Genomic DNA, 27,709 nt, shown 5'->3' with positions numbered 1-27,709 from the left:
GGAATCCTTTTGCAGAAATGACTGCTCAATGCGGTGTGGCATGGAGGCAATCAGCCTGTGGCACTGCTCAGGTGTTATGGAGGCCCAGGATGCTTCGATAGCGGCCTTAAGCTCATCCAGAGTGTTGGGTCTTACGTCTCTCAACTTTCTCTTCACAATATCCCACAGATTCTCTATGAGGTTCAGGTCAGGAGAGTTGGCAGGCCAATTGAGCACAGTAATACCATGGTCAGTAAACCATTTACCAGTGGTTTTGGCACTGTGAGCAGGTGCCAGGTCGTGCTGAAAAATGAAATCTTCATCTCCATAAAGCTTTTCAGCAATTGGAAGCATGAACACACTTTTGAACCAGAAACAGCGGCAGAAGCGCTTGACCTGGGCTACAGAGAAGCAGCACTGGGCTGTTGCTCAGTGGTCCAAAGTACTTTTTTCGGATGAAAGCAACTTTTACATGTCATTTGAAAATCAAGGTGCCAGAGTCTGGAGGAAGACTGGGGAGAGGGAAATGCCAAAATGCCTGAAGTCCAGTGTCAAGTACCCACAGTCAGTGATGGTCTGGGGTGCCATGTCAGCTGCTGGTGTTGGTCCACTGTGTTTTATCAAGGGCAGGGTCAATGCAGCTAGCTATCAGGAGATTTTGGAGTACTTCTTGCTTCCATCTGCTGAAAAGCTTTGTGGAGATGAAGATTTCATTTTTCAGCACGACCTGGCACCTGCTCACAGTGCCAAAACCACTGGTAAATGGTTTACTGACCATGGTGTTACTGTGCTCAATTGGCCTGCCAACTCTCCTGACCTGAACCCCATAGAGAATCTGTAGGCTATTGTGAAGAGAAAGTTGAGAGACGCAAGACCCAACACTCTGGATGAGCTTAAGGCCGCTATCGAAGCATCCTGGGCCTCCATAACACCTGAGCAGTGCCACAGGCTGATTGCCTCCATGCCACGCCGCATTGAAGCAGTCATTTCTGCAAAAGGATTCCCAACCAAGTATTGAGTGCAAAACTGAACATAATTATTTAAAGGTTGATTTTTTTTGTTTTAAAAACACTTTTCTTTTATTGGTTGGATGAAATATGCTAATTTTTTGAGATAGGAAATTTGGGTTTTCATAAGCTGTATGCCAAAATCATCAATAATAAAACAATAAAAGGCTTGAACTACTTCAGTTGTGTGTAAAAGAATCTAAAATATATGACAGTCTAATGTTTATCAGTACATTACAGAAAATAATGAACTTTATCACAATATGCTAATTTTTTGAGAAGATCCTGTATAGGGGGAAACCCTATGCCTTTTATTTAAACAGCTGCAAACTGCAGCTATGGGCATAATTATATTTGCATACATTTTTGGTCTTAGCCTCTTGGACCCATGTTCAACATTTAACAGGAAGAGCAACCCAATTACACATCAGTCATTTTATCTTACCATTACAATAACATTTCTATAGCGTTTTTCTCACATAGGACTCAAAGCGCTTAGGCTCTCTCAGAGTAATTGGTAGTAGGATGAAGTATTCACACAACAAAAATTATATTTCTGCAAATGCCAAACTGAACAGGTGGGTTTTTAATCTGGATTTAAACACGTCCAGGGATGGAGCTGTCCTGATCTGCTGAGATGAGGAGTTCCGTAACATAGGAGCAACATGACAGAATGTTCTGGGACCAAAAGTTTTCAGGTGGACTCTGGGTATGACTAGATTATTAGAACCTGTGGATATAAGATTGCAGGGATTGCTTTACAGCTGTAACATTTATTTCAGGTATCCAGGGTCCAAATTATGAAGTGATTTAAATGTCAGTAGGCCGGTCTTGAATAGGACCCTCCATTTTATAGGTAGCCAGTAAAGGGAGTGCAGGACTGACGTTATGTAGCAGTGACGGGGTTGGTTGGTTAACAGCAATATTCTGTATCAGCTGTAGGCGGTACAAGACCTTTTTTGGAAGGCCAGTGTAGAGAGCATTGCAGTAGTCCAGTCGGGATGTAATGAAGGCATGAACTAAGGTTGGCAGATCTTCTGGGGGGATGAGGTGCTTGATTTTTGCGATGTTCTTCAGGTGAAAATAGGATGATTTCACCACAGCAGAGATGTGAGTTCTGAAGTTTAAATCCCCATCATTTAGAACTACGCACATTTTTTGAGGAGAGGCCTTCCTTCAGTAAAGCAGGAAATATCCCCAAGGAACGGTTTACAATTTTGAGGAACACCCTCCCGAGGAGAGTAGCCCCCAGTGGCATTTTGTTTCAATACAGAGTCTCTTTAAACAATACCAGCTGCCTGGCTGACCTGCTGATCTTTGGCTGCAGTGGTGTCTGAAACACTCCTGAAACAAACGTATAGCTTGTCTTGTCAGAAGTTTGGCAGAAACATCTGATCTGCATGCTAGTTCAGGGTCTATCGCTAAAAGTCTTAGAGGCAGATGATAAGCAAAACTGCCAGGCAACTGTATTGTTTAAAATTAAATATCTCAGCCTCCATATCCCTCTCACTTCAGGTGTCCTTTAAAAACCCTCCTGGCGGTTTGCTAAAAAATCGCCAGGGGGCAGCAAATCTTTTTTTTTTTTTATTTATTTTTTTTTTTTTCATGTAGCGAGACAAAGTCTCGCTACATGATAGCCGCTGCTCAGCGGCATCCCCCCAGCCCCTCCGATCGCCGCCGGCGATCAGGAGATCCCGTTCAAAGAACGGGATCTCCTGGAGGGCTTCCCCCGTCGCCATGGCGACGGGGCGGGATGACGTCAACGACGTCGTGACGTCATAGGGGATTCCGATCCACCCCATAGAGCTGCCTGGCACTGATTGGCCAGGCAGCGCACGGGGTCTGGGGGGGGGGGGGCGGCTGCGGCGCGACGGATAGCGGCGGATCGGCGGGTAGCGGCGGCGATCGGGCACTGCACGCAGCTAGCAAAGTGCTAGCTGCGTGCAGGAAAAAAAAATTATGCAAATCGGCCCAGCGGGGCCTGAGCGGTGCCTTCCGGCGGCATAGCCCGAGCTCAGCTCGGGCTTACCGCCAGGAAGGTTAAAGGAATACTTAAACCTCCAAAAAAAATGACTTTTTCTCACCCGGGGCTCCCCTCAGCCCCTTGCAGCTGAACGGTGCCCTCGCCGTGTCCCTCCGATGCGCCTGGACTCGCCGGCGGCCACTTCCGGTTTGGCAGTCAATGGCCGACAGGCTGGGAACGCGGCCTATTAGCCGAGTTCCCGGCCACAATAGCATTATAGAGGGCGCTATTGTCGGCCGGTGGCGGCCATACCTGAAGTGGCCGCCGGCAAGGCCAGGCGCATCGGAGGGACACGGCGAGGGCACCGTTCAGCTGCAGGGGGCTGAGGGGAGCCCCAGGTGAGTAAAAGTCATTTTTTTTGGAGACTTAAGTATTCCTTTAACTCTTGAGTGTGGTGGCTTCTCTTAGCTTTCTTATATTATTGACTTGTAATTAATAGGACCATGTAACATACATAAAAATGGTATTTTTGGTTTTTAAAGATGGCAAACAGGCTACATTTACCTTCGCCTGAGTGGAGAGGGGAGGGGTGGCAGCGGTTAAAAAACTTGAAACTGTCTATACACTCTTGTTTGCACGTGGCGGTTATTTCTTTAAAACCATAATTCTTGCAGTAAAATGTTATCTGAAAATATGTCACAGTCTAATGAAGGCAGAAAATCCAAATTTAGCTTTAGCTGTTCCGTTCCTAATTTGCATCCTCTGTTCTGCATCAGTTTCCTTTTTTGTACACTTGGCAATGCCCTGAAAGCAGTATTACCAAGCCATAGCCTCTGCTAACTGCAGAACTACCCTGTATTGTACATCCTTGATGTGAACACCTGCATTCAGTACGTTTGCCTGTGGTACTGCGGCTTAATTTCATTTCGCTGTTTGGGAAAATCTGTCACTGTTGCCACAAGCAAGAATTTCTCTGGAACATAGCAGATAGAATATCCAACTTGTTAAATACAAAGGTGTGTGTCATAAAAACACAATAGTTTAAGAAGCAATGAGCTAAAATTAAGGTAATGTGAAAAGAAAGGGAGTTGAACTTATGAACTTCCTTTTTGGTCAGTGCAGTCACCCATTAAATTTACAGACCCATGGAAAAACAGAATTACAGAGTGGGGCGTCAAACATCTTTGGAACATGAACAGCTTCCTAATTGGGCTTCCTCAGAGACCCCCTGAAACGTATACATTTCCTTAGATAGCCCATATTGTCCTTGATAGTGTAGAAAAGGTAGTTGATCTCTGCAATTCTGGCATATAGATAACTTTATCAGACTATTTCCAAAAGGGCAGGTAATGCAGCATAGTCTCAGGGTGCTGTAATAAGTACTTACCAATAGAGCTCCAAGGTAGGACAACTGGCGACAGTCAGAGGCATCCCCAAGCTCATTGATTTGCAAAAGCTAAGCCATATGGTCCAAACCTACAGAAGAACTACTGTAGGACAAATTGCTGAAACTAGCCAAAGACCAGTCAGAGACCCCATGCTGCCCTAAAAAATGCCTGCTATGGGCATGTAAGTGACAGAACTGGACCATAGAGCGATGGAAGCAAGTGAACTAATCTGATGGTTTTTTTCTTTGGCCTACTGACTCCCCAGATCTCAGTGAGCAGTTATAAGATGACCTGGAAAGACAATCCATGGAGGCCCAACTTTCCAACTTACAGGACTGCGCTCAGAGTTGACATTCTGCATTTTTGAGGGAGGGGGGGGGGAGACTCCACTGTGTGTCAAACACTGATATGAGTGAGTTTACAAATGCTGACAGTTCAGCTGCATTTTTAACAGCACCCAAAAGGTCAAAAGGTGCTCATGGCCGCCAGACGGCATATAGAACTGGCTGACAAGTGTGCTGTTCTGCAGTCTGTCCAGAAGAGGCCTAACACTGTAGGGTACACAAGGCTTTTCAATGTATTGAATGAGCTGCACCCCAGATGCAACAAAATGTAACATGCAGAACTTTTCGCAATCCATTTTGCATGTCTTTGGTTTGAATAAATGATGTTTGAAAACTAAAAGGTCCTGTGTGCTGCATTGCAGGCAAGTTGCTAGAGAGTTTCTGCAGCAATTTATAAAGGACGGGATGATGTTTTCTAAAAGAGAATCCAGAATGGCATATTTTGGTTTCACGGATTGGCACTGGGCTTGTCCTGTGCATTCACGCCGTTCAACGTTTCCTTTTAGGAGATTACTGTAGTCGCCTTTTTCACAATCTCTGCAATGGGTAGAGATATGAGACTAGTAAAGTTTATTGAAATCCTTGCAAGTATATAAACACAGGTTTAAGTTTTATTTCCTTAGCAGATGTATGCATAGTAACAGGAGGTTTGAAAACCATATTTAGTGTGATGGCCATACGAGAGTATAAATAAAACATTTTAGATCTTCCTAAAGGTGGCCACACACCGTACAATTTTTTTTTTTAAATATCTGTTCAATTTAAGAATTGCAATCAATTGTTCTGACTGATTGTAACATTTCAAAAATCTGACCAATGTACCACACACCTATGTTCAATTTTTCCCCAATTATGATAAAATGATTGGAAATATCTGGGGCATTCCGGATAGAAAGAAATTGAAAAAAACTGGAAATCCGATCGGATTTTTCAGTCAAATGAAAAAAAGCTTTCGATTTTTTTTAATTTTTTTTTTTTCCGGAAGATCCGATCGTTTTTATCGGATTGCCGTAAAATCGGATCATTTTATTGTATCATGTGTGGCCACCTTAAGGGTATGTACTGTAATGTCTGTGTTCTTACTAGCTTTCTCTGAGACACATGCAGTGACATGTTTGTATAGACTGATATATAACACCACTGCTGCATTATAGATATATGCTAGTGCAATGTGAGTCACACCCATATCAGCCCTGCTTTAAAATCACTGAAGCTAGACAACGAGATCACCTGAAGTGAAAGGGATATGGAGGCTGACATACTTATTTTATTTTAAACCATACCCCTTGCCTGTGAAGTCCTGCTGATCCTCTGCCTCTAATAGTTTTAGCCATAGGCCCTGAACAAGCAAGCAGATCACATGTTTCTGACAAAAACCTGACAAGATTAGCTGCATGCTTGTTTCAGGTGTGCGATTCAGACACGACTGATGCCAGAATGATCAACAGGACACCAGGCAACTGGTATTGTTTTAAAAGAAAAGAAATATTAGGGTATGACCACCCCACAGGCGTACATTTAATAACAGCACCTGGAATAACAGGATGCTGGATATTGGGGCTAGTAGACTATTGGTAAAATTACAGATATTCTACTACTTTTAATGCTATAGTATCCGTAATCGTTTTTGATATTTTACTATGACCTAAACTAATCTAACTGTACTCTCACACTCAACCCTTTCTCTACCAATGTCTAACCCTTAACCCCCTCCCTCAGAGGTGCCTAACTCTTAATCAAGTCCCCCCACCCCCACAAAACGATTAGCAGCAATGGATGGATATTTGGGCGCCTGGAGGCACCCGATAAAATAGCAGGCTACCCGCCATCTAAATTTCATCTATTGCCGCTAATCGCGGTTTACATCATTGCCACCTATAGCTGCACAATTTCCACAGCGCTGGTGGTGCCCTTTTTACCTGCTCTGCCCACAGACCACACAGAGATCAGCCATCTGAGTGGGGATTGATTATTTTCCATATATGCGCACAGTGGCAGCAGTGACCCTGTTTCGGGAGTATATTCCACAACTCTTTTTTTTTTTTTTCATTTTAATAGTACACTTAGTTACACTCAGACTTTTCTTTGTCTATTTCACCTGAGCTCTTAGTGGGCCCTCCCCTTGTTCATCTTGTCATAGTATTGATCATGATAAATCAAAATAAAAACTGTCTTTAAAGAGAACCAGAGACGAAGAAGAAATAGATACCTGGGGCTTCCTCCAGCTCGATAAGCCTGGATCGCTCCCATGCCGCCGTCTTCCGCTGCCTCGGTCCGCCGGTACCGGGTCCCGTAATTTCCGCCAGTCGACGCAAGCGCAGTGCGCTCCCTCCGTACTGCGCAGGCGCATGCGTACAAAGCCGGAGGGAGCCCCTGCGCATGCGTACAACTGGTCGCGTCCGGCGGAAGTGACGGGACCCGGTACCGGCGATAGAGGCAGCGGAGGATGGCGGCGTGGGAGCGATCCAGGATTATGGGGCTGGAGGAAGCCCCAGGTATGTATAAAATCTTTTTCCATTTTTTTAGCTATGCTTCGTCTCTGGTTCCCTTTAATGGCATGACCAAGATTCATACAGGCATTGCCAAAGCAAAGGGAAATGGGAGTCATGGAACGGGGTGGGGTAGGAGTACAATGGTTAAGCATTCCGTGGACATTTTTTTGTTTGTTTTTGTTTACAGTTCATTTATGCTCCTCTCAGTCTGTAGCATGCTGGGACATAGTGTGCAGCGATTGTCACTGGATTCCACTTCTCCCAGTAAATTGTATATTTTTCTCTGATCCTCTAATGTGTGAAAGTCTGGAAATAGTTCTATCGCTTTGTTAACCGTTTCAGTACCGGACAGCTCTGGTCCCAATCCATCCATTTCCTATTCAGCCCTGTGATTACTGTGATTGGCTCACAGTAATCACAGGATCAGAGCCCCGTAATGCAGAAACCGTGCTGTCACGGAGACAGCAGAGCGAGTGCAGTGAAAGAATAGCGAGGATGGCGTCAGTGTGCGGTGGAGTTGAATAGTTGAAATCTCTGTCCTGTCGCACCGCCACTGGTAGGACAGAGATTGCAACTAATTTGGTCCAAAATAGGTTAACCACTTAAGCACAACTGGACGAACATTCTCATGTAGTTGGGCTGTGCGCACTCCCGTGGGCCGCGCGCGATCTCGCTCGCGCACCCACTGCTGGCCGTTAGCCCAGCGATCAATGAATGGGATTATAGATCCCATTCATTGATCGAAGCCCCCCGCAGAAAAACCGACAGCCTCTTAACAGAGGCTGCTGTTTTTCTGATCCACAAAAAGTTTCCCGTCCTCCTAATTCGTCCTGGAAGCTTGATCGTACGCTTCCAGGACTTTTTGACTGTGGCCATCTTGTGGCCAAATAGTAAAACTACACCCACACCACAAATTACCCAAATAAATGTTTTAATAAAATTTAAAAAAAATACAATAAAAAAACACACATAAATAGTTGCCTAAGGGTTTAAACTTTTTAAATATGCATGTCAAAGGAGTGTATTAATATAATTTTTTTAAATGATGGGCTTGTAAATAGTGATGGACGCAAATTGAAAAAATGCACTTTTATTTCCAAATGAAATATCGGCACCATACATTGTGATAGGGACATAATTGAAATGGTGTAAAAAGCGGGACAAATGGGCAAATAAAATACATGGGTTTTAATTATGGTAGCCTGTGTTAATTTCAAACTATAAAGGCCAAAAACTGAGAAATTATTTTTTTTTTCCATTTCTTTCTTAATATTCCTGTTAAAATGGATTTGGAATAAAATAATTCTTAGCAAAATGTATCACCCAAAGAAAGCCTAATTGGTGATGGAAAAAACAAGATATAGACCAATTCATGGTGATGAGTAGTGATAAAGTTATTGGCAAATGAATGGGAGGTGAAAGTTGCTCAGATGCAAAAAAATAAACAACCCTGTGGGCTTAAAGCGGATCCGAGATGAAAAACTAACTATAAAGGTGGCCATACACTGGCCCGATTTGCGGCAGTTTCGACAGCAGATTCGATCACTGGGATCGAATCTGCTGCCAATCGTTCGCGCAACACGCACCCGCCGATCCGATTTCCTCCCGAAATCGGATCGGTCCGTCGATCGCGCCGTGCGGGAAATTACCCTCGATCGCCCGCGGGTAGGGAGCGCGTCGCTAGCGGCGGCCGATCCGATCAGGTATACATTACCTGAGGCTGGCTCCCGGGCATCCCGTCCGTCACTGCTCCCGTCATGGCGCCTCCGGCATCCTCGTATAACTTCCGCTGTCATGCCAGTGACAGCGGAAGTACAACTAGAGGGCGCTCTATTTGAACTTCCGCTGTCACTGGTGTGATAGCTTAAGTTCTATGCGGATGCCGGAGCCGGAGGTGCCACATGACGGGGACATCACGCCCGGGAGCCAGCCTCAGGTAATGTATACCGGCGGGGGGAGCGGCGGCAGCACCACCACAACAGATTGTGATCGGTTTCAGGCTGAAATCGATTCACAATCTGTTTGCAGGAAAGGCAGCCATACGATCCCTCTCTGATCAGATTCGATCAGATAGGGATCTGTCAGCTGGTCGATCTGATGGCACATCGACCAGTGTATGGCTGCCTTAACAAGTAACTTGTCTATATATCTTATCTAAAGTTTAGATAAGCAAATCTGGCTGCATACAGCTTCAACAGTTTAATAAGATTTATTCCTGTGATACAATGAGAGCGGCCATGTTCTATTTGTCATCATTACACAGGTAATCTGCAACTGCATCTCCACCCCTTTAGCCTGTGAAAAATTCACTCCCCTCTGCCTCTGTAATCTCTGGCTAGAAACCTCCTCATCTTCCTGCCCAGACTGAGCTCCCATAAGCCCTTGCTACACGGGTCTGAGGGTCTTGGCGATTTGGAGAAGCTGTGGGCGAGGCTTGTTTAGTTTATTGGGAGTTAGAGTATTAAAACAAACAAAAAGTATTTGGCTTGAGGAATGCCCTATAACCTATATGTAAGGAAGACAATTATGCAATGTATAAAAGTTCATCTCGGATCCACTTTGAGTGGTTAAAGGACTTACGAGGCCAACGGAGCAAAAAAAGTTAATTACTTGCATCGTCGTTTAAAGGGGAACTTCAGCCTAAACAAACATACTGTCATTAAGTTACATTAGTTATGTTAATTAGAATAGATTGGTAATATAATCTCTTACTCGCCCTGTTTTAAAAAAACAGGCAAATGTTTGTGATTCATGGGGGCTGCCATCTTTGTCATGGGTGCAGCCATCTTTTTGGTTGAAAGGAGGTGACAGGGAGCAGGAGACACAGTTCCAACTGTCCTGTGTCCTGATAACCCTCCCAGCTGCCAACGCTAGGCTTCAAATGTCAAATTCAAAATGTAAAAAAAAAAAAAAAAATGCACTAAAACAGCACAGCATAAGGGGAAAAGTGCCCGGGCAGTTTTCTTCTGTGCAGCTAAAAAATGAGGCTTGTATAAGAGAAACAAAGTTCTGATGCTGTAAAAACTGTTAAAGAAACACCAAGCCTTTTCAGTTCTGCTGAGTCGATTTTTAGTCCTCAGGTTCACTTTAAGGCACGGAGGACGCCGTCCGCGCCCTCCATGCCGATCCGCCGAGTCCCCCCGCTCATTAGCCCCCCTGGGCCGGCTCCCGACCCCACAGCCCGGGTCGGGCTCTCCTGCCTCTCCAAAAATGTCCGCTTCCTCTGCTCGCGGCTGCGCTGTCCGCCTGGCCGCGATTGCGGCTGCGCAGCCCTAGAGCCAACCCCCCCGATCCACGCTACGGTTAAAAAAGGTGTCTCTGGTTGTAGTAAATAGTGACAGGGTACATACAACTTTTTACCCATTCAGAATCAATGCACTGTCACTTGACAGAAGAAATGAGATTGTGGTGGGACCTTAAAATTAAGTCCACTTGCTAAAAAAAATTTTTTTTATTTTTTTTTGTGAACAGACTTTAGATGTTATTTTAGAGAACTGTCACATTCATCTATCTCTAGTGGTATTTTTGTGGCATGCACTCTTGCCCACTGAGGCCGTGAAGTACTGTTGGCAGTACACTTCATGGGATGTAAATTTCACATGAAGATCTCCAGCCTGGAACCATGGAGATAATTATAATAAATATTGCTGCATTCCTCTTCCAGAGACAGAGATTACAGTGTATCCCTCTGGTTTACTTGTTGTTTTCCTAATTTGTATGTTTGAACTATATGCACTGCAGGCACAAAAATAGTTCACATATTCTAATTTGACAATACATTGGTTAGTAGTAAGCTCTGAATGTTGATAAACATTTTATCTAGTAATTCCTGTGTGCTCTGTCTTTTATCAGCAGCCTCAGACCAGTCTTCAGACCTGGCAATAAAACACTTAACCTTGAATGTGATAAGATTTTCACAATTCCCAACCAATGAGAAGTCTGAACATCAATAATTCATGTGAAAGTGCTTCTGGAAGGAGCAATCTATACCCATTAGCTGCATTCTCTTGTAATAATCTGATTTGTTCCTGTTTCTAAAATAGACTATCCCCATCTTGCATGGCGCAGGATACATTACTGTAGCATCTGGCTCCCAGCTAGCCATGTTTACATGCTTTCCGTCTGGTCATAGTATTGTTCATTACAAGTGGCTAACCTAACGTCTCAGACTTGTGTCATAGTTTCACAAACTTTGATCAGTTGGGTTTTACCATCACATTTTTTGCCGTGATCAAGTGCTTCTTGGTATGAGAATGTTGTAGCACACACTTTTACAATAAGGGTCCCTTCAAGTCATACTCAGTGTGATATCTGCTACTGGGAGCTAGTAGGAGAGTGAGGATATCCGTGTTCTCCCCAGAATTTCTTTCCAGCCAGGTGGCATGAAATAGGGGCGTGATGGGAGAATGCAGGGCCGGTGCTTCTGTGCGCAACTCTGCTTACCGCATAGATGGAGGTAAGCCAATGACAGCCGGGTGCTTCCCAAAACTAGCCGGGTGGAGCGCCCGGCTAAAAGAGCCTGGGGAGAACACTGGATATTTTCCACTAGTTATGGGTTTATGTGCAGAGATAGAAACAGCCATCCCACAGTGTTGCTCACAACAAATTGTCTAATGCTGGGGATACACAATGAGATTTTTCAGCAGATTTACTGTCCGATCCAATTTCCATTCACTTCTATGAGAAATCGATCAGAAAAACGATCGAAAATAATATTGGACATGTCGAAAATTATCAATCGAACCATCTATCTGCCAAAAAAATCTCATGGTGTATTCCCAGCATAATGGGCATGTGAAGGTTTGTTCATTATCCAGGAGTGTAGGAATGCTTTGCCTGTGCAGCTAATAGGCATGCAGGAAGATGAGTTACTGGTTGCATATACTTTGGACACTACAGCAAAATTACATGTAATGTGTTGATTGTCCCTTGTAACCATTTCTCTCAGTTAATAAAGCTTATTGATAGCTACTGTGTAGTAACCAAAATGCCTAGATGCACTATAAGTTCTGCTTCAGTGAATATTGGCATAGGCATGTGTATAACACAGCCTATACTGGTTCTCCTTTGTAGGACATAAGGCATGCTTTTGGATCAGGCTTTCTCGTTCCCTGGAACCCCAGGGTTCCTTGAGGACTCTGCAGGAGTTCCTTGGCATTTTACCTCATCGTGGGGGAAGTATACTAGAGCACACTATAATAAGTGGTACTGTAACAAGAAGCACTAAATTGAGGGGTCAGGAGACAGTATAATGAGTGGCAGTGTAATAGGAGGTAGTGAAATGAACAGCCTAACCTACTTTTAAAGACCATGCCTCCTAAAAAATAAATGTAGAGGTTCCTCAAGACCAAAAAATTGTTTGCAGGGGTTCCTTGAGATCCAAAAGTTATTTGCAGGGTTCCTCAAAGGTAAAAAGGTTGAGAAAGGCTGTTTTGGATAGTGTATGGTTGAGGATAAATGGTAAGAAAGGACTTGTAAATCACTGAACCAGAATGAGTATGTAGAACAGATGTTCTCCCATCACTTACTGGATGCAGTAGCAGTAGAGTATTGTATCATCCTGATTTAAAACTTCTTGCTTTTACTAGATGCAGTGTCCTATAATGTTATGAGTATGTCCATTCACTGCCTATTTTCAGTCCTCAGATTCAAAGTATTTAGATTGCCCATGTGTGTATTTTTGTTGTTGCTCGTTATTTAATGTCTAATCCCAGATACAGTAATTAGAGTGCTTGAGTGTATGTGAAAGCGCTACAAACAAAAGTTAGTGTTCAGTACTGTCTGTCCTCAAATACTTATTGCACTGCTGTCACCAGTTTTCTGTAGGGAGTTCAAAAAGCAAACACTTTGACTGCTCAACCTCACCTGAATGAAGTGCAGTGTGTTGCTTGGAAGGGTGCTGGAATAAGGGTAGCCAACCCATATAAGACTCTAGTAAGCACAAAGTGTCTGCACTCCCATGGATAAAATCGAAAAGCTCTTTAATGGAACATCAGTAGAAAAATAGCAAAACTGTTTGGCAGCATATAAGCTGATCCATTTCTGACGCTACAGGGTCGTTAGTCGTAGCTATGGCTAAGGACCTGGTAGGGTCAAAAACGGGTCATGTTTCAATAGAGAGATTTTGATTTTATCCATGGGAAGAGTGCGGAAACTTTGTGCTTTCTATAGGGAGGGTGTGTGAGGCCTCCTTGCTGCTGCCAGGTGGCTATCTTCCCTCTGTGTGCAGGCTTGTCGCAAGCTATGTCCTTGCATGCCACTCCGCTTGCCTATTGGGAAGATCTCCCCTAACTTCCTGTACCTGCAACACCAAGGGTACTCCGCTAAGTCCATGATTTCAACAGGAAGGAATTAATGACTACAGGGACATTTGGACAGATTTTCTATCTCGTTTCTATTTACTAACTAAAAATTATTTTGTGAAAACTCCCTCCTTTCCTTCTGTTGCTGCATAACATAGGAACTGTCATGGGTATTTCAGTGATTTAATTATTAGCTCATTCATAATTACTGTTATCTATATTGTAAACTGTTTTGTTCCTTATCCTCTCTCCTAACAGATTGTTTTGAATGATTCTGCTGCTAGTTGGCCTTGGTTACACTGCTATCGATCTACTTCCTGAAGATGTACTGGTGTGTTGGGGTGGAAGCATGTGCTGGAAGTCGTGGTGGAAGTATGGATTCTCACAATGGTGAGTGTAGGCTGCTGTCTCATTATGTACTTTATTACAAAATGTCATCTAGAATCTGGCACAGAAACCCATACTACTTGTCTCAGGGCTTGCAGCATCAGATTCCTTACTGAAGAGAACTCAGCTTTCCCACTCCCACAACAGTACTCAGCTAAGCTCATCCGGAAATGGTGCTCTGCCTAATGTGCCATTCTTCTGCATTATCTTAAAAGACCCCTATCGCGAAAATTGTAAATTTAAAATACATGTAAACACATAGGAATAAGAAGTAGGTTTCTTCCAGATTAAAATGAGCTGTAAATTACTTTTCTTCTTTGTTGCTGTCACTTACAGCAGGTAGTAGAAATCTGACAGAACAGAGAGGTTTTGGGCTAGTCCATCTCCTCATGGGGGATTCTCAGGGTTTTGTTTGTTTTAAAAAGCACTCAGTGAATGGCAATTATCTCAGTCTAACTGTCAAAAACGTGTGCAGTAAGCAGGAAAGCTGGTCAGCATTATTGTATAAATCCTTTTCAGGGAATGTCTTTATAAAGAATAAAAACCTTGCTGAGAATCCCCCATGTAGATTTGGACTAGTCAAAAAAGCTGTTGGTTCTGTCAGATTTCTACTCCCTACTGTGAGTGACAGCAACACAGAAGAAAAGTAATTTATGGCTCATTTTACTCTGGAAGAAACATACTTCGTATTTGTATATGTTTACATGTATTTTAAATTTTAAAATTTTTGGTGATAGTGGTCCTTTAAAGACAATTTCTTCTCTCTCTCCAGCCTCTGGTTTTATGAGTGGAACCCGTAGTTTTAAGCTTTAAAGGGAAGGTGCAAACAAAATAAAAAAATGAGTTTCACTTACCTGGGGCTTCTACCAGCCCCATGCAGCCATCCTGTGCCCTCGTAGTCACTCACTGCTGCTCCAGTCCCCCGCTGGCAGCTTGCCGAACGCATTGCGTACATTTTTACGCATTCCCGCTAGTGCAGGAACATTAACGCATAAATTTTTACGCGTTACTGGTTCAATGCGTAAATTTTTATGCATTGAACCAGTAATGCGTAAAAATGTATGTGTTAAAGTTCCTGCACTAGCGGGAATGCATAAAAATGTATGCAATGCGTCCCGCCGACCTCCGAGGTCGGCAAGCTGCCAGCGGGGGACTGGAGCAGCAGTGAGTGACTACGAGGGCACAGGATGGCTGCATGGGGCTGGTAGAAGCCCCAGGTAAGTGAAACTCATTTTTTTATTTTGCTTGGACATTCCCTTTAAGCTCTCAACCCGACCGGTTTCGGCCTTCTGCCCTCCTCAGGGGTATTGCCCCTGAGGTCGGCAGAAGGCCGAAACCGGTTGGGTTGAGAGCGGGCAAGTACCAGCACAGCATGCCACTGGTGAGGTGCCATAGTACCACTGAAAGTGGGAAGCAAATATTGCCGGTGGGTCCTATGGGAAATAGGACCCACAAACAAAAGTGAGTGTCTTATATCTGTACATCTGTACCCTGTTTACTATTAAAGTTGGATCAATGCTTTTGAAAGTGAGGGAGTCCTCCGTATATTATTTATTATTTATTTTTATTTATTCATTGTATTTATAAAGCGCCGAAATATTCTGCAGCGCTGGACATTAGTTTAGGTTACAGACAATATTTAGGGGTGACATACAGCAAAAGGACAATACATGGCATGGGTTCACAGTAATGGAGGTGCATGATCAGGTAGGAAACAAAAGGAGGAGGACCCTGCCCAAAGGCTTACAATCTAGAGGGAGAGGTAAGGACACGAAAGGTAGGGGACCAGTTTTCAGCTGCGGGTTTAGAGCACTTGTGAGGGGTAGTAGGCCAGAGTGAAAAGGTGAGTTTTGAGGGCCTTCTTGAAGATGTTGAAGGAGGAGGCTGCCCTTATGGGTGGAGGTAGGGAGTTCCATAGTGTTGGAGCAGCTCATGAGAAGTCCTGGAGGCGTGCATGGGACTGGGTGATGCGGGGGGTGGTTAGGCGAAGTTCATTGGAAGAGCGTATATCTGCTTTATATCTCCCTTGTGTGAGTGCCTGCAGAGTTCCACTAAGAGGAGAGGAGGGATGGCCCAAGATCAGTTTGGTTCATTGGAACTTTAGCGCAGCAGCTTTCTGTTTGTTGGATCTTTGGAGACCGAGGATAGTCTTTTCTGCATGCAGCTGGCCTACAAGTTCCTGAGAAAGGTCGCCTATACTCGTTACTTCATATATACAAAAACCTCCTAACCAGTGGATAGACGGGCATTGCTGGAAGGTATGTCCAGCACTGCTGCAGCTTGGGGGACAGAGTGGGCACAGAGAGAGACAAAAGGGGCACAAAGAGAGCCACAAAGGGGGCAAGAGAGAGACCCAGATGGGGAACAGAGAGAGGCCCAGAGGGGCAAAGAGAGACAAAAGGGGCACAAAGGGGGCAAGAGAGAGATTCAAAAGGGGCACAGAGAGAGACCCAGAAGGGGCAGAGAGACAAAAGGGGCAAGAGAGGGGCCCAGAGGGACAAAAGGGGCACAAAGTGAGACACAAAGGGGGCAAGACAGAGACCCAGTGGGGGCAGAGAGAGAGAGACAAAGGGGGCAAAATGAGACACAGAGTGAACACAGAAAAAGGGGGCACAGAGAGACACAAAGGGGACACAGCGAGAGACAAAGGGGGCACAAAGACACAGAGGGTGCACAAAGAGAAATGGGACAGAGAGGCACAGAGGGGGAACAAGGCTTAATTTCAAGGAAATCATGAATCAAATAAAAATCGTGATTTGGGACAGAAATCGCTCAATTCAATTTTTTCCTAAAATCGTTCAGGCCTATAAGAAGCTATTAAAGCAAACCTGAAGTGGAAAAAAGTATGATATAATGAATTGTATGTGTAGTACAGATAATGAATAGAACATTAGTTGCAGTAAAACCTTATCTCAAGCCGTCTCTCACTGTTTCTTGACTGTTTAAATGCTTCAGAAAACAGGACTGTCTTCAACCCAAGTTGGGTCGAAGAGCTCAGAGAAGCTCTTTTGCCTAGATAACTGAATTTTTTTTTTTTACTCTTTCTATACTAGAAACAACATGAGACTCCGTTCTTTGCTAGTAATGTTATATTTCTTAGCTGTACTGCACATACAATTCATTATCTCATAAGTTTATTTTCACTTCAGGTTTGCTTTAAATATGGGCAAATTAAACAAAGTACTAGTTGTCAAACACATGGTAAAATTATTACACTTATTCAGGTTAGGGGCAGCTGGGGATATAGCCAGACTGACATTGAGGGCTTATTCACAGTGGCAAGTTGCGGGACTGTTATAAAGTCTTATATCGCAGCTTACCGCACTGCAACAATAATCCTATGGGACGTTCACAGTGCGATGTTAGCGCCGTATTGTAACGTGTAGCTTTATGGTAATGCACTGCTTGCAGTGCGTTCTCTCTAAACGCACATGTGACCGGGTACAGGAAAGCATACTTTTCATTGCTTGTGTGCTTTACTGTATCTAATGTATGCGACGGTAACGAAGCGGTAATGTGCAATACCACCTTTTTTTTCTGCATTGTGTTGTAATGCTGCGTTGTGACTTTAATGTCGTATTACAACACAACATCCCAATGTGAATGTAGCCTCAGGATCTTCCCCTTCCATCTATCCCATATTAAATTGTTGCATTTGACCACTATGGGCTTGATTTACTAAGCGGTGCTAACCTACTTAGCACGTCTAAAGTCTTTAGGCGTGCTAACCAGGGTGCTAAGTAGGTTAGCACCGGTTTTCTCAATCAGATCTCACATTTCAACTGAGTTTAGACGTGCTAAGGGCCAGTGCTAAAGTTAGCACCGTTTTGTAAATCGAGCCCTATGTGTATATGTTACGGCCAGAACCCGAAGTTTGGCGACTTATCGTTCTGGCTGGCCACTTCGGGTTCTGGCCGGCCAATGCACGAAGTGGCCGCGGCGGTGCGGCCAATGTTAGAAATAAAATGATTCCAGTAAGATTAATGTATGTTCTGGCCGTCTCGCTGCGGCCAAATGTTTCAAAAGTGAGTTCATTTAATGAAATTAAGCCGGCGGCAATGTAACAAATGAACCCGCTGGCTTCAGCTTTCTCTCCTCCCCCTGCCTCTCTCTCTCCTATAGAACACCGGGCAGGACACGCGCGTGTCCCCGAGAGTCGTTCGTCGTGCCAGGGCAGCAGAGCGGGGAGGCTGCAGACATTGCTTCTGCCAGCACCCGCTCTGCAGGAACGAACAGCAGGATTCCCTGCTGCGACGAACGACTCTGGGGGGACACTCATGTCCCCGCCGGCTGCCCAGTATTTTATAGGAGAGAGGCAGGGGGAGGAGAGAGAGCTGAAGCCGGCGGCTTCATCTGTTACATTGCAGCCGGCTTCATTTCATTAAATGAACTCACTTTTGAAACATTTTAATGAGAAAAACGGATGAAAAAAAACTGCACATTTTTGCCCAAAAAATGGCCTGGCAGAAAGAGAGAATACAATTTATATTTTGACATGATTTTGCGTTTGAAGCTTTTATTATACTCAAAATGTATACTAGACCCTTAGCCAGACGCAGGTGGCCGTGCGTTCAGAACGCAACGTGTACGAACGCACGCCATCTGTGTGTCTATGCGTTGCGTAGCTGATCCCATTCACTGAAGTGAATGGGTCAGCCGCACGTTTTGGTAAAAAATTGCGTGCAGCATGCGTTCCTGGAACGGAACGCATGCAGTGTGAACATCGGACAGTGCAGTCTATGCACGGTCTGATGTCGTGCGTGTCGGACTCCTGCACGCGTTACCGAAATCCGGACGGCAACTCGTGCAGTGTGAACGGGCCTCATTGACACATTTTGGTAAGTTACGGGCAAACATTTCATAGAAATGTAAGTGAACCACTTTTTGCACAGAAATCTAGCAGAAATTGAATGCCACGGGGGTTATTGAAGTTTTTTTTTTTATTAGGACAACTGTAGTAAGGGGGATATGGAGGCTGCCATATTTATTTCCTTTTAAGCAATACTAGTTACCTGGCTATCCTGCTGATTCTCTGCCTCTAATACTTTTAGCCATAGACCCTGAACAAGCATGTAGCGTATGAGATGTTTTGGACATTATTGTCAGATCTGACAAGATTAGCTGCATGCTTGTTTCTAGTGTGACTGACACACTACTGCATCCAAATAGATCAGCTGGGCTGCCAGGCACCTGGTATTGTTTAAAAGGAAATGCATATGGCAGCCTCCATTTACCTCTCACTACAGTTGTCCTTTAACTAAACCATGTAAAAGGAATCCATGCGATTTTGTGCTGCAGCGTGGCATACCTAAAATAGGACTTTTAGTTTTTCCTTTTCAGCCTTCACCAATAAAATGCTATCATAACTGTAACTTGCACTAATGCAGACTAGAGGAACCAGGGGAGGACTGGGACCTTTTGGCCTGGAGGGAAAACACAAACTAGACGCCGTTTTCACGGCAGCCCAGACCTCACACACGTGCCACACGTGCTATATGCCAGTAGTCATGTGGGAAATACAGCAAGAACACTCAGAGATAGGACGACAGGTAAAGTATAAATGCACTGGCACCAGGGGGCATGTAATACATTTTGAATTACAACGGCCGGGGTTTACATTGCTTTCATCGTTCCTCTACCGGCAGCCCATCTGGAGTGTAGGGACTGTTTGCAAGCAGCCCTTCTGGAGTCTAGGGACTGTCGGAAAATTTTCAACCTAGACAATACCTTATGTAGCTGTGCACATGCAGTCATTTTAACAATGGTGAGAGACCAGACAGATTTTTTCCCATGGACCCTGCAGACAAGCCTCTGGTCTGCATCATGCTGTGTATATTTACCAGCTTGCCCGCCCTCTAATTGCTCTGTAATTGGGGGTTTATTTCCCTCAGCCAGCCCAGTGGTTCACCTTATACAAAAATATGAATGCACCAGGCAATGTACCAGCCCTAAATCAATAAATGAGAGGCAGCCTGGGGGGAAATCTCCCCCCTGGCCAGTCCTCCCATGACAGGAACACCAGGTGACTTGTTCTTTTGTATTTTAAAGCAGCAGTACAAACTCTGTAACAAGACATTATGATTAAACCTGAAGGTTGATCTGGGAAGGGAAAACCAAACTGGTTTTATGGAGAAACTGAAAGCACATTGAAAACAGCCCATGGAAAATGTGTTAATTTGATTTCAGTTCTGGGATATTGGGCTGACATATCTCCTGAGACTTTTTCATTTGTCAGTTCAGACATTTTCAGACATTGTTTATACCAGGTCTGTGGAGTCGGGACAAAAATTTTCCGACTCCTCAGTTTATGAAACCACGACTCCGACTCCGACTCCGGGTACCCAAAATGACTCAGACTCCTCCGACTCCGACTCCTCAGTTTATGAAATCAACGACTCCGACTCCGGGTGCCCAAAATTGCTCAGACTCCTCGACTCCGACTCCACAGCCCTGGTTCATACAATATTTGACATACAATGTTCCTCTGGGGAGTTTTTGATATTGCACCATAGTAAGAAACACAGAAAATATTGTACTGTACCAATAGAAATACATATGTAAAAAGATAACTTACAATGGCTAAATGAAAACACTTCTTACTGCAAGCTTTCAGCAATGTAGTCACCTTCTTCAGCCATATGTAGGAGTATAAATCTTCTAGATAAAGTGTACCTGTAATGAAAAAAAGTGTACTTGCCTAGGTAGAGTAAAGCCTCTGGATAATCTAGAATCTTCCTTGTACCCCTCCATCTCGTCATTCCAGCAGTGGGACCCGCCCCCCCCCCCCCCCAAAGTTTGCGGCTTTGATTGCGTACGAGAACAGTTTACGTCTGTGCAATAACCTGAGTGACGGCTCAGTATCGTAATTTCTTCAATTATTAAGTGTCTATTCATTTGCCTAGTACTGTGTGGCTTCTGTATATTTATATTTGTGGAAGATTTGCTGTGAAAAGGGTTCAGATGCATATTTCAACAATGACCTATTGCTTTGACCTTCAATACTCAACGTGTGAAACCATAAAGGGTCTTTCATGCTTTCCTAGAATTTAGCTTGAAGTAAAGAATACTGCCCTAAGTTTTGTGAGGAAGTGGTAATATGTAGTGTATATTATTAGAACATTGTTTTAGCACTTCAGTATGTTTTCTGAAAGACTTCTGCATTCTTCCACAGTTCTTGGCTGGCTTTTTTCAGTAATAGACATTAAAACCTTTCTCCACATTCAGTGTTTTTTCCACTCCCCTTCCAGTAAAATGACACAAGTTACAAACCCTAAACAAGATTCCTCCCATATACCTTAAAATCCTAAACCTACCTGCCAGAATTGCATGATGCCACAGACTTGGACCATTTTATTTGTGTCCTTCACATTGAATACATTTTACAGGGTTTCAAAAATTATTGAAGGACAAGTTGCAGAATATTTAGTGACCTCAAATATAACGTGGCATGTTTTTTCTTCATCAACGGAGGTAAACTTCCTTTTAGGGCCTTATTGCAGAATTCTCCAGCACTTAGCTTAAATTAGGCGATCCAAATCCAATATAACTTACGATATAATCTCCCGGCGAGTTCTTTACACACTATCCGATTGTTATTTTCATGCCCCGGGGAAAGCGAAGCATCCTGGCAGACATGAGCGTTAGCTTAGATCTGCAGAGAGCAGGTCTAAACCAGCTAACACACGTCATCATCGCTGCATCTGGGGGGTCTTCATTAATAAGGAAACCCCCAGAGCTCCCTGTTGGGGCACTGCACATAGCCAAAAGCACCCAACGTAGCTGCGCCGGGCACCCCTGTGTATCCGAGCCCCGGCGGGAGCTTCAAAGCTGCTTTGCTGGGCTCGGATACACAATAATTACATTAACACATACACTAATTACTCAGCGGCACTTGCGGCAAGAGGCAGCGGAAGTTACTCATCGGTATGTAAATTGCCAGGGGTGTCGGCGCAGTTACGTGGGCTGTTTTGGTGATGTGTTGCGGCCTGATGGGGAGCTCTGGTTATTAAGGGAGACCCCCCAGATACAGTGGGGGAAGATGGCGGTGGTGATCAGCGGGTGCGCGTGCATGTGTGGAGAGCGAGGCCGTGGAGTTGAAGGACAGCACCACAGGGTAAAGCCTTGCTCCTCATTGCCCAGTAAAAGGGAGCATCACTCAGGCTTTCACCTGAGTAATGCTCCCTAATGATCGCCCATCGCGCAAAGGAAACCAGCAGTAGGATTTTGCTGATAATGCTTGCACTATGGCAAGGTGATAAGTAACTCTCATCTGCAAGCTTCTTATCACCTGGAATAGAATATGGCGCTTAGTGTTTTAAGTGTTTGGAATGTTCAGAAATCTACTTACCTACATAGGTAGGGGTGGTGCAGGTCTATGAATTAATTTCATAAATAGGTTTTGTCCCTGTGCCAAGGATTAGACTAGTAACAGAAATTCTGAGGATCTGCTTTGTGTGCACAAAATCTCCAATGTTGATGTCTCAGATAGTGTTTGGTTGGAGAGTAGATATGATGAAGGATATGGAGCAATGAGAAACGAGCTACTAGTAGTTGTTTATATAGATGTGTGGCAGGAGGAGATTGCTGATAGAATTTGTAGGTGCCTGACTAACTGGAGGAAGATGGTGGGTTTGCTAGGGAGCAGCTGTCAAATTTGAAAGTAAGTGAGCTAGCAGAATTCATTTTGTTTCATCCATATGAAAAGATACAGACTTATATGTGTATCACTAGTGGGGACAGATGCCATTAAGCCCCCAAGTAATATGCTTATTAATTGTCAGTGTGGTCTCTGATTTGTAGGGAGGGGGGTTGTTCTTTAAACTTAATACACATGTATAAGGACTATTAGGACTCTACTAGTGTCCAGGCTAGTGACAGTCTGGCTATGCAAAAAGGAGGAGGACCAACAGCATGGTGCATGATGGAGTGGCACAGATTAGGAAGGGGTAAGTAGGTGTACCATGACCTTGGCCAAGACTATTCTCCAGGCAGATTGCTTGCTTACTAGGGATGGTCAGAAATCCTGATTTCTGATTCCGAAGAAATTTTGATTTCAACCAGTGCTGATTCCGCAGATTTCTGTATTCCAATTTCCAAGGAGTCTTACTTTTGGTTGTTTTTTGCATCTGATTGGCCAAATACTTCAGAGTAGACTCTGCATTCTCTGACTCGTCCAATGCTTCCGAGTTCTGTGATTGAGCTGAAATTACAGAGTTGTGGTAATGCAATATTTCTGCAGTGATCCGAGTCTTTTTTTTTTTTTTTTTGCATCCTCTGATTGGCCAATTACTTCTGCGTTAACTCTGCATTTTCTGATTGGTCCACTGCTTCCGAATTCTGTGATTGGGGTAAAATTACAGAGATACGGTATTTCCACATAAACCTGTTTTCCAAGTACTCATAGGAAATTACGATTTTATTCCCGCGGAATCTGAATGAGCATCCCTATTGCTGACACACTGAGAAGGATCAGGGGTTGCTCTAAACAAGCTGGATTCTCTGTGCTTCCTGGGGAATCAGATGAGGACAAGGATTACATATTGGTACATGAGTGTGCTGTCCTTTTTGCATTAGTCATAGTCTCCTTTGTGCAGCTTCCACTTCCCAGAATCTTGCATACCTCTGCAAGGTTAAGCTGTGTTGATGTTCACTAGATGTTGATTAGGCAGGAGGAGACTTTGAGAAAGGGCTTGCAGGTAGCAAATGGCCCATGGATTTTTGGGCAAGTGCAACCATAGGAAGTTTAGGTTACAGTTTGCCTTCTTAGGGCGCTTCTTACACAGCATGCTGCCGAGCAGTGAATACCTAATGTGAAAGGTGATTTAATTGTGTATTCTGTTTTTGTGTATTCAGTTTATGAAGAGTAATGTTCCATTATAGGCTTTATTTCCTGGTCCAAGCCTTGTAGTATCTGCACCTCTGCAGCAATCCACTTTGTGCAGCTAAATCCCCAGTACAATCCTTACTTATACAGCTATGTGCAAACTGCTATAAGAAGGAGCAAACAAGCACTTTTTGCACAAAATCAGATCACATAAAAAGCAGTTATTATTATGTAAGTTTCCTAGTGACTTGTATGCACTGCACTCACTAGTTCCCCTTTGTAGACAATAAGACCTATCAAATGATGGGGCTGGTGTCAGAAGAAGATCCCATCAGCTGTGTGGCTCTTTTGCTGAATCTCTTTTGAAGAGTGGAAAGCTTGTGTTACACCACTCTAATGGGACAGGGAATTGAGATCTGCCAGGAAGGACTGAGACAAAGATGATGCCTCCCCCTCCCTCTCTCTTATCTGCGCCTGCCTGAGGTGAGCTGGCCTCTCCACAAAGTCCTTGTATCCAGAGATGCTCTGATTACAGGAAGGTCATTTAGCTCTTGACTGGCTCAGAATATGAAGAAGCGATGTGCTGTAAGGATGATCCCTGTTTAAATGTAGTGGAGCACATGCAGGATGCGAAGGTGAGTCATTTTCTAGTTCTCCTGCCACCTCCTCTTCAGTATTATTTTCTTCTTCACATTTGTTTATCACAGGCTGACTGCACAGAAGGCAGGCAATTTATGCATAGATGTTCCACAAACTGTAAATAACCTCTGCATATTTCTATGTACAGCCTTGTAAGGAAGATAATGTGAATTCACCCTGCCTCATACAGCGTTTTTATACTGCTAATATTCGGTGTATCTTAGTTAATGGATCAGTAGTTCTTAATAACGTATATTGTGCATCTGTAGACTTATGACAGACAAAAATCACATTTCTATTAAGCCTCAGTATGATGAGTCTTAATCTTGTAAATATCTTGTAATTGTGAGTTATCTCCAGGCAAATGATTTAGTACAGAGATAAAATAAGTATTTGTGACGTCTGTTACCGTCCAAACAAATTCTTATTCTTTTAACCCACTCTAGTCATTAATATACGTGATAGCTACTATGGTGAATTCAAATTGATTTGTTTCAGTGAACGTCAATCAGAGCTAACTGGTGGAAAGGATACTGTTCCCGAGTGGTTCTCCAAATTTGGCTGGAATTTCTGGCTTGAAATTTCAGCCATGCTCCATCCCTTCTCTGTTAGCCATGTCCTCTGCCATTCTACTGGCTACATAATAGGAAAGCCAGGTAGAAGACACATGGAGAGGAAGGGTGAAGTTGATAGTTAAGTCTGATCTGAGTTCAGGAACTTGACGGGGCTCGGAAGAACCTAGTTACTGACAGGGCACAATGCTGCTGTGGTGTTATGACTGAATGGCATGCAGCCTTACCAACACATATCATGTGTCACAACCCACTACAGGGCTGCTTATGATGACCACACTGATGAGGTACTCCCCCCTTCCCCACATCTGTTTAAACATCAAGCATACCACTTTCAAATGGCTGTTAGAAACAAGTGCATTGTACCCCTCCTCTCCTTACCCAATTGGAAGCTGCTCCATTATGTGCAGTGCTGCCATCCCACCTCACCTACTTATAGCAACAGTGCGTGTATTGGTATGGACTCCTGTTTGGCACTGTTGTCTTAGCTATCCCGATAGCTATGTGTGACGACAGTAATGTGCATATGTTAGCACTTTTATATTACTGCTGTAGTGCAACAGAGTGCAGTAGCAAGTAACTGTCTCACAGTGTTTTTATCTAGTGTTAATTCTACTGTGCAGGAGATTACAGAAAGCTAATATAAGGACAGATTCAGGTACTTACTTTGGCCATATGCATTTTTTATTTTTCTAATACAAAATCTATATAAAAGGTTCATGTTTATACATGTAACTGAAAGCAGGCATAACAAGAAAAATTGCTTAAAGTGCAAATCTTCAATGACCCAGGAAATAAAAGCCATGGTAATACCACCTTTCAAATGACTGGAGATTTGCATGTTATAGCACACCTGAACTGAAGATAAACCGATGAGGTTAATAATTGTATCTGTAGTTTCACCTATAAATAAGCTTTTCTTAGATTCCCATGGTCTTATTTTGTGTTTAAATACCAAAAAAGAAAGATTAAAGATGACCAGTTTAAATCTTTTACAACCCAGATGTGATCGGGGTACTAAAACTGCAAAATCATTAATATGAAATAATTTGATTGGCACTCACAGAATATGCTCATATGCATGGTCACTAGAAGAAGGCTACAAATCTCTCTATAAAATAATCTCATGAATACATGTAAAATGCAAGCAGGAAGCATTGTCCAAGTCATATAAAAAATTGCTTTGATGTACTCTTCTGAAATAACATAGAATGTGCATTTACAGAAAATACACTTTAGTTTTTCTTTTTACTGTACTGTAGCATAATATTAACCACTTCCTGCAATATGGACATTATATATACTATTTGTTTGCACTAAATGGGTGCAAATAGGGCATTTATAAAATCCGGCTATTTTGATGAAGTACACCTGTATGCTCGTGCACACTTTCGCAGTTTTTCCCATAAGCCAATTTATTATTCATGCCCATGGCATAATCCGACATAAAAACATAATGGAAAGCTTATAGGCATTAAACAGGAAGTGCTGCAAAACTACAATAATATTTCTGAAAATGTTACAATTGATATCTATGTTGCTATCCTACCTAATAAAAGGCAAGTGTCCCTACGTCCCATGTCGGTCCATCAGTGCTTTTTGTGCATTGTGCATGTTCAGGGACGCAGAGACACTGCCGAGAGCCGGAGGAGGACGGGGCCAGAAGGGGCGGGCATGTGTGCGGCGGGCGTGTGCACGACGGGTGCGCGGTGGGCGCACGCATGCACGCGGCGCATTAGGGTCAGACCTAGCCAGTTTTTAAACTGGCTAAGTCACTAGTAATAAATGAATAAATATATTGCGCTGCTTTCTGCTCCTGAATCACAGGAGCAGTATTCAACTGTTGAATCAGTTGGGCAGATGTATCAAAATTAGGGCAAAAGTGGAGCAGTTATGACCAATCAGAGTTCTTTGTCTGGTCAGTGACCAATCCGAGTTCTTGGTCTAGGTATCTGCTGTACTTGAACAGCAAGTGAAGAGAAATAGGCTTGCACATACCTTGCAATAAATACCTCTTGATGAACTGCCATTTTCTCATGCTGACAAAAAAGGTTTTATTTCTGTCTTTCCCCAGTGGACAGCTATTTCTTCAGAGAGTCTGCATCTGATGTGGGAAGTGAGAGGCAAAACCTCTTCAATAGAAATGGAGACCTTAATATAATAAAAAAACAAATAAAAACAAAAAAAAAACAGGTCTAATTCTTACACATTCTTTTCCAAACTGAAAGCGGATCCGAGATGAAAAACTAACTATAACAAGTAACTTGTCTATATATCTTATCTAAAGTTTAGATAGTTTACACAGCAAATCTAGCTGCAAACAGCTTTAATAGAAAATTATTATTTCTTCCTGTGATACAATGACAGCAGCCATGTTGTTTGTAAACATTACACAGAGGCAGGCTTATCTGTATCTTGAGCAAAAAAACCTAATCCCCCTCCTCCCCTCTGTCTCTGAAATCAATGGCTAGTAACACCACCTCCTCCTCCTGCCCAGACTGAGCTCCCATGAGCCCTTGCTACTGCCAAGGCTCTCTGAAAACCTGTGGGCGTGGTTTATTTAGTTTATAGGGAATTAGAGTATTAAAACAAAAACAAAAAAGTATTTGGCTTGAGGAATGCCCTATAAACAATAGGAAAGGAACACAATTATGCAATGAGTAAAAGTTCACCTCGGATCCACTTGAATTTTTGAAGCTCTTGAAATATCCTCAGTTCTTCTACCTGTGGTTGTTTTTACTGGTTACCGCACTTTAGACTAGTCCTCGTCTTATGACAGGAAGTATGGGAATTTATCCTATTGGGCGACAGCA

The 27,709-nt window shown here is 43.5% G+C and overlaps 1 protein-coding gene across 7 annotated transcripts in view; it reads left to right on the top strand.

Moving 5' to 3' along the window:
* The window catches only part of LRRK1 (leucine rich repeat kinase 1), a 158,567-nt gene that overhangs the window by 31,599 nt on the left and 99,259 nt on the right, over nucleotides 1-27,709 (top strand). For 6 of the 7 annotated variants that reach the window (XM_068275094.1, XM_068275093.1, XM_068275091.1 and 3 more), the window contains one exon: nucleotides 13,734-13,865. In XM_068275094.1, the coding sequence (XP_068131195.1) occupies nucleotides 13,799-13,865 (67 nt within the window). In that variant the 5' untranslated portion in view covers nucleotides 13,734-13,798. Of the gene's footprint in view, nucleotides 1-13,733; nucleotides 13,866-24,235; nucleotides 24,321-27,709 lie in introns of those variants that run through there. The other variant, XM_068275095.1, reaches the window with a different exon arrangement.

The sequence above is a fragment of the Hyperolius riggenbachi genome, chromosome 3, assembly GCF_040937935.1.
Source record: "Hyperolius riggenbachi isolate aHypRig1 chromosome 3, aHypRig1.pri, whole genome shotgun sequence".
Taxonomy (NCBI): Eukaryota; Metazoa; Chordata; class Amphibia; order Anura; family Hyperoliidae; genus Hyperolius; species Hyperolius riggenbachi.
This window is presented reverse-complemented; position numbering and strand designations above follow the sequence as displayed.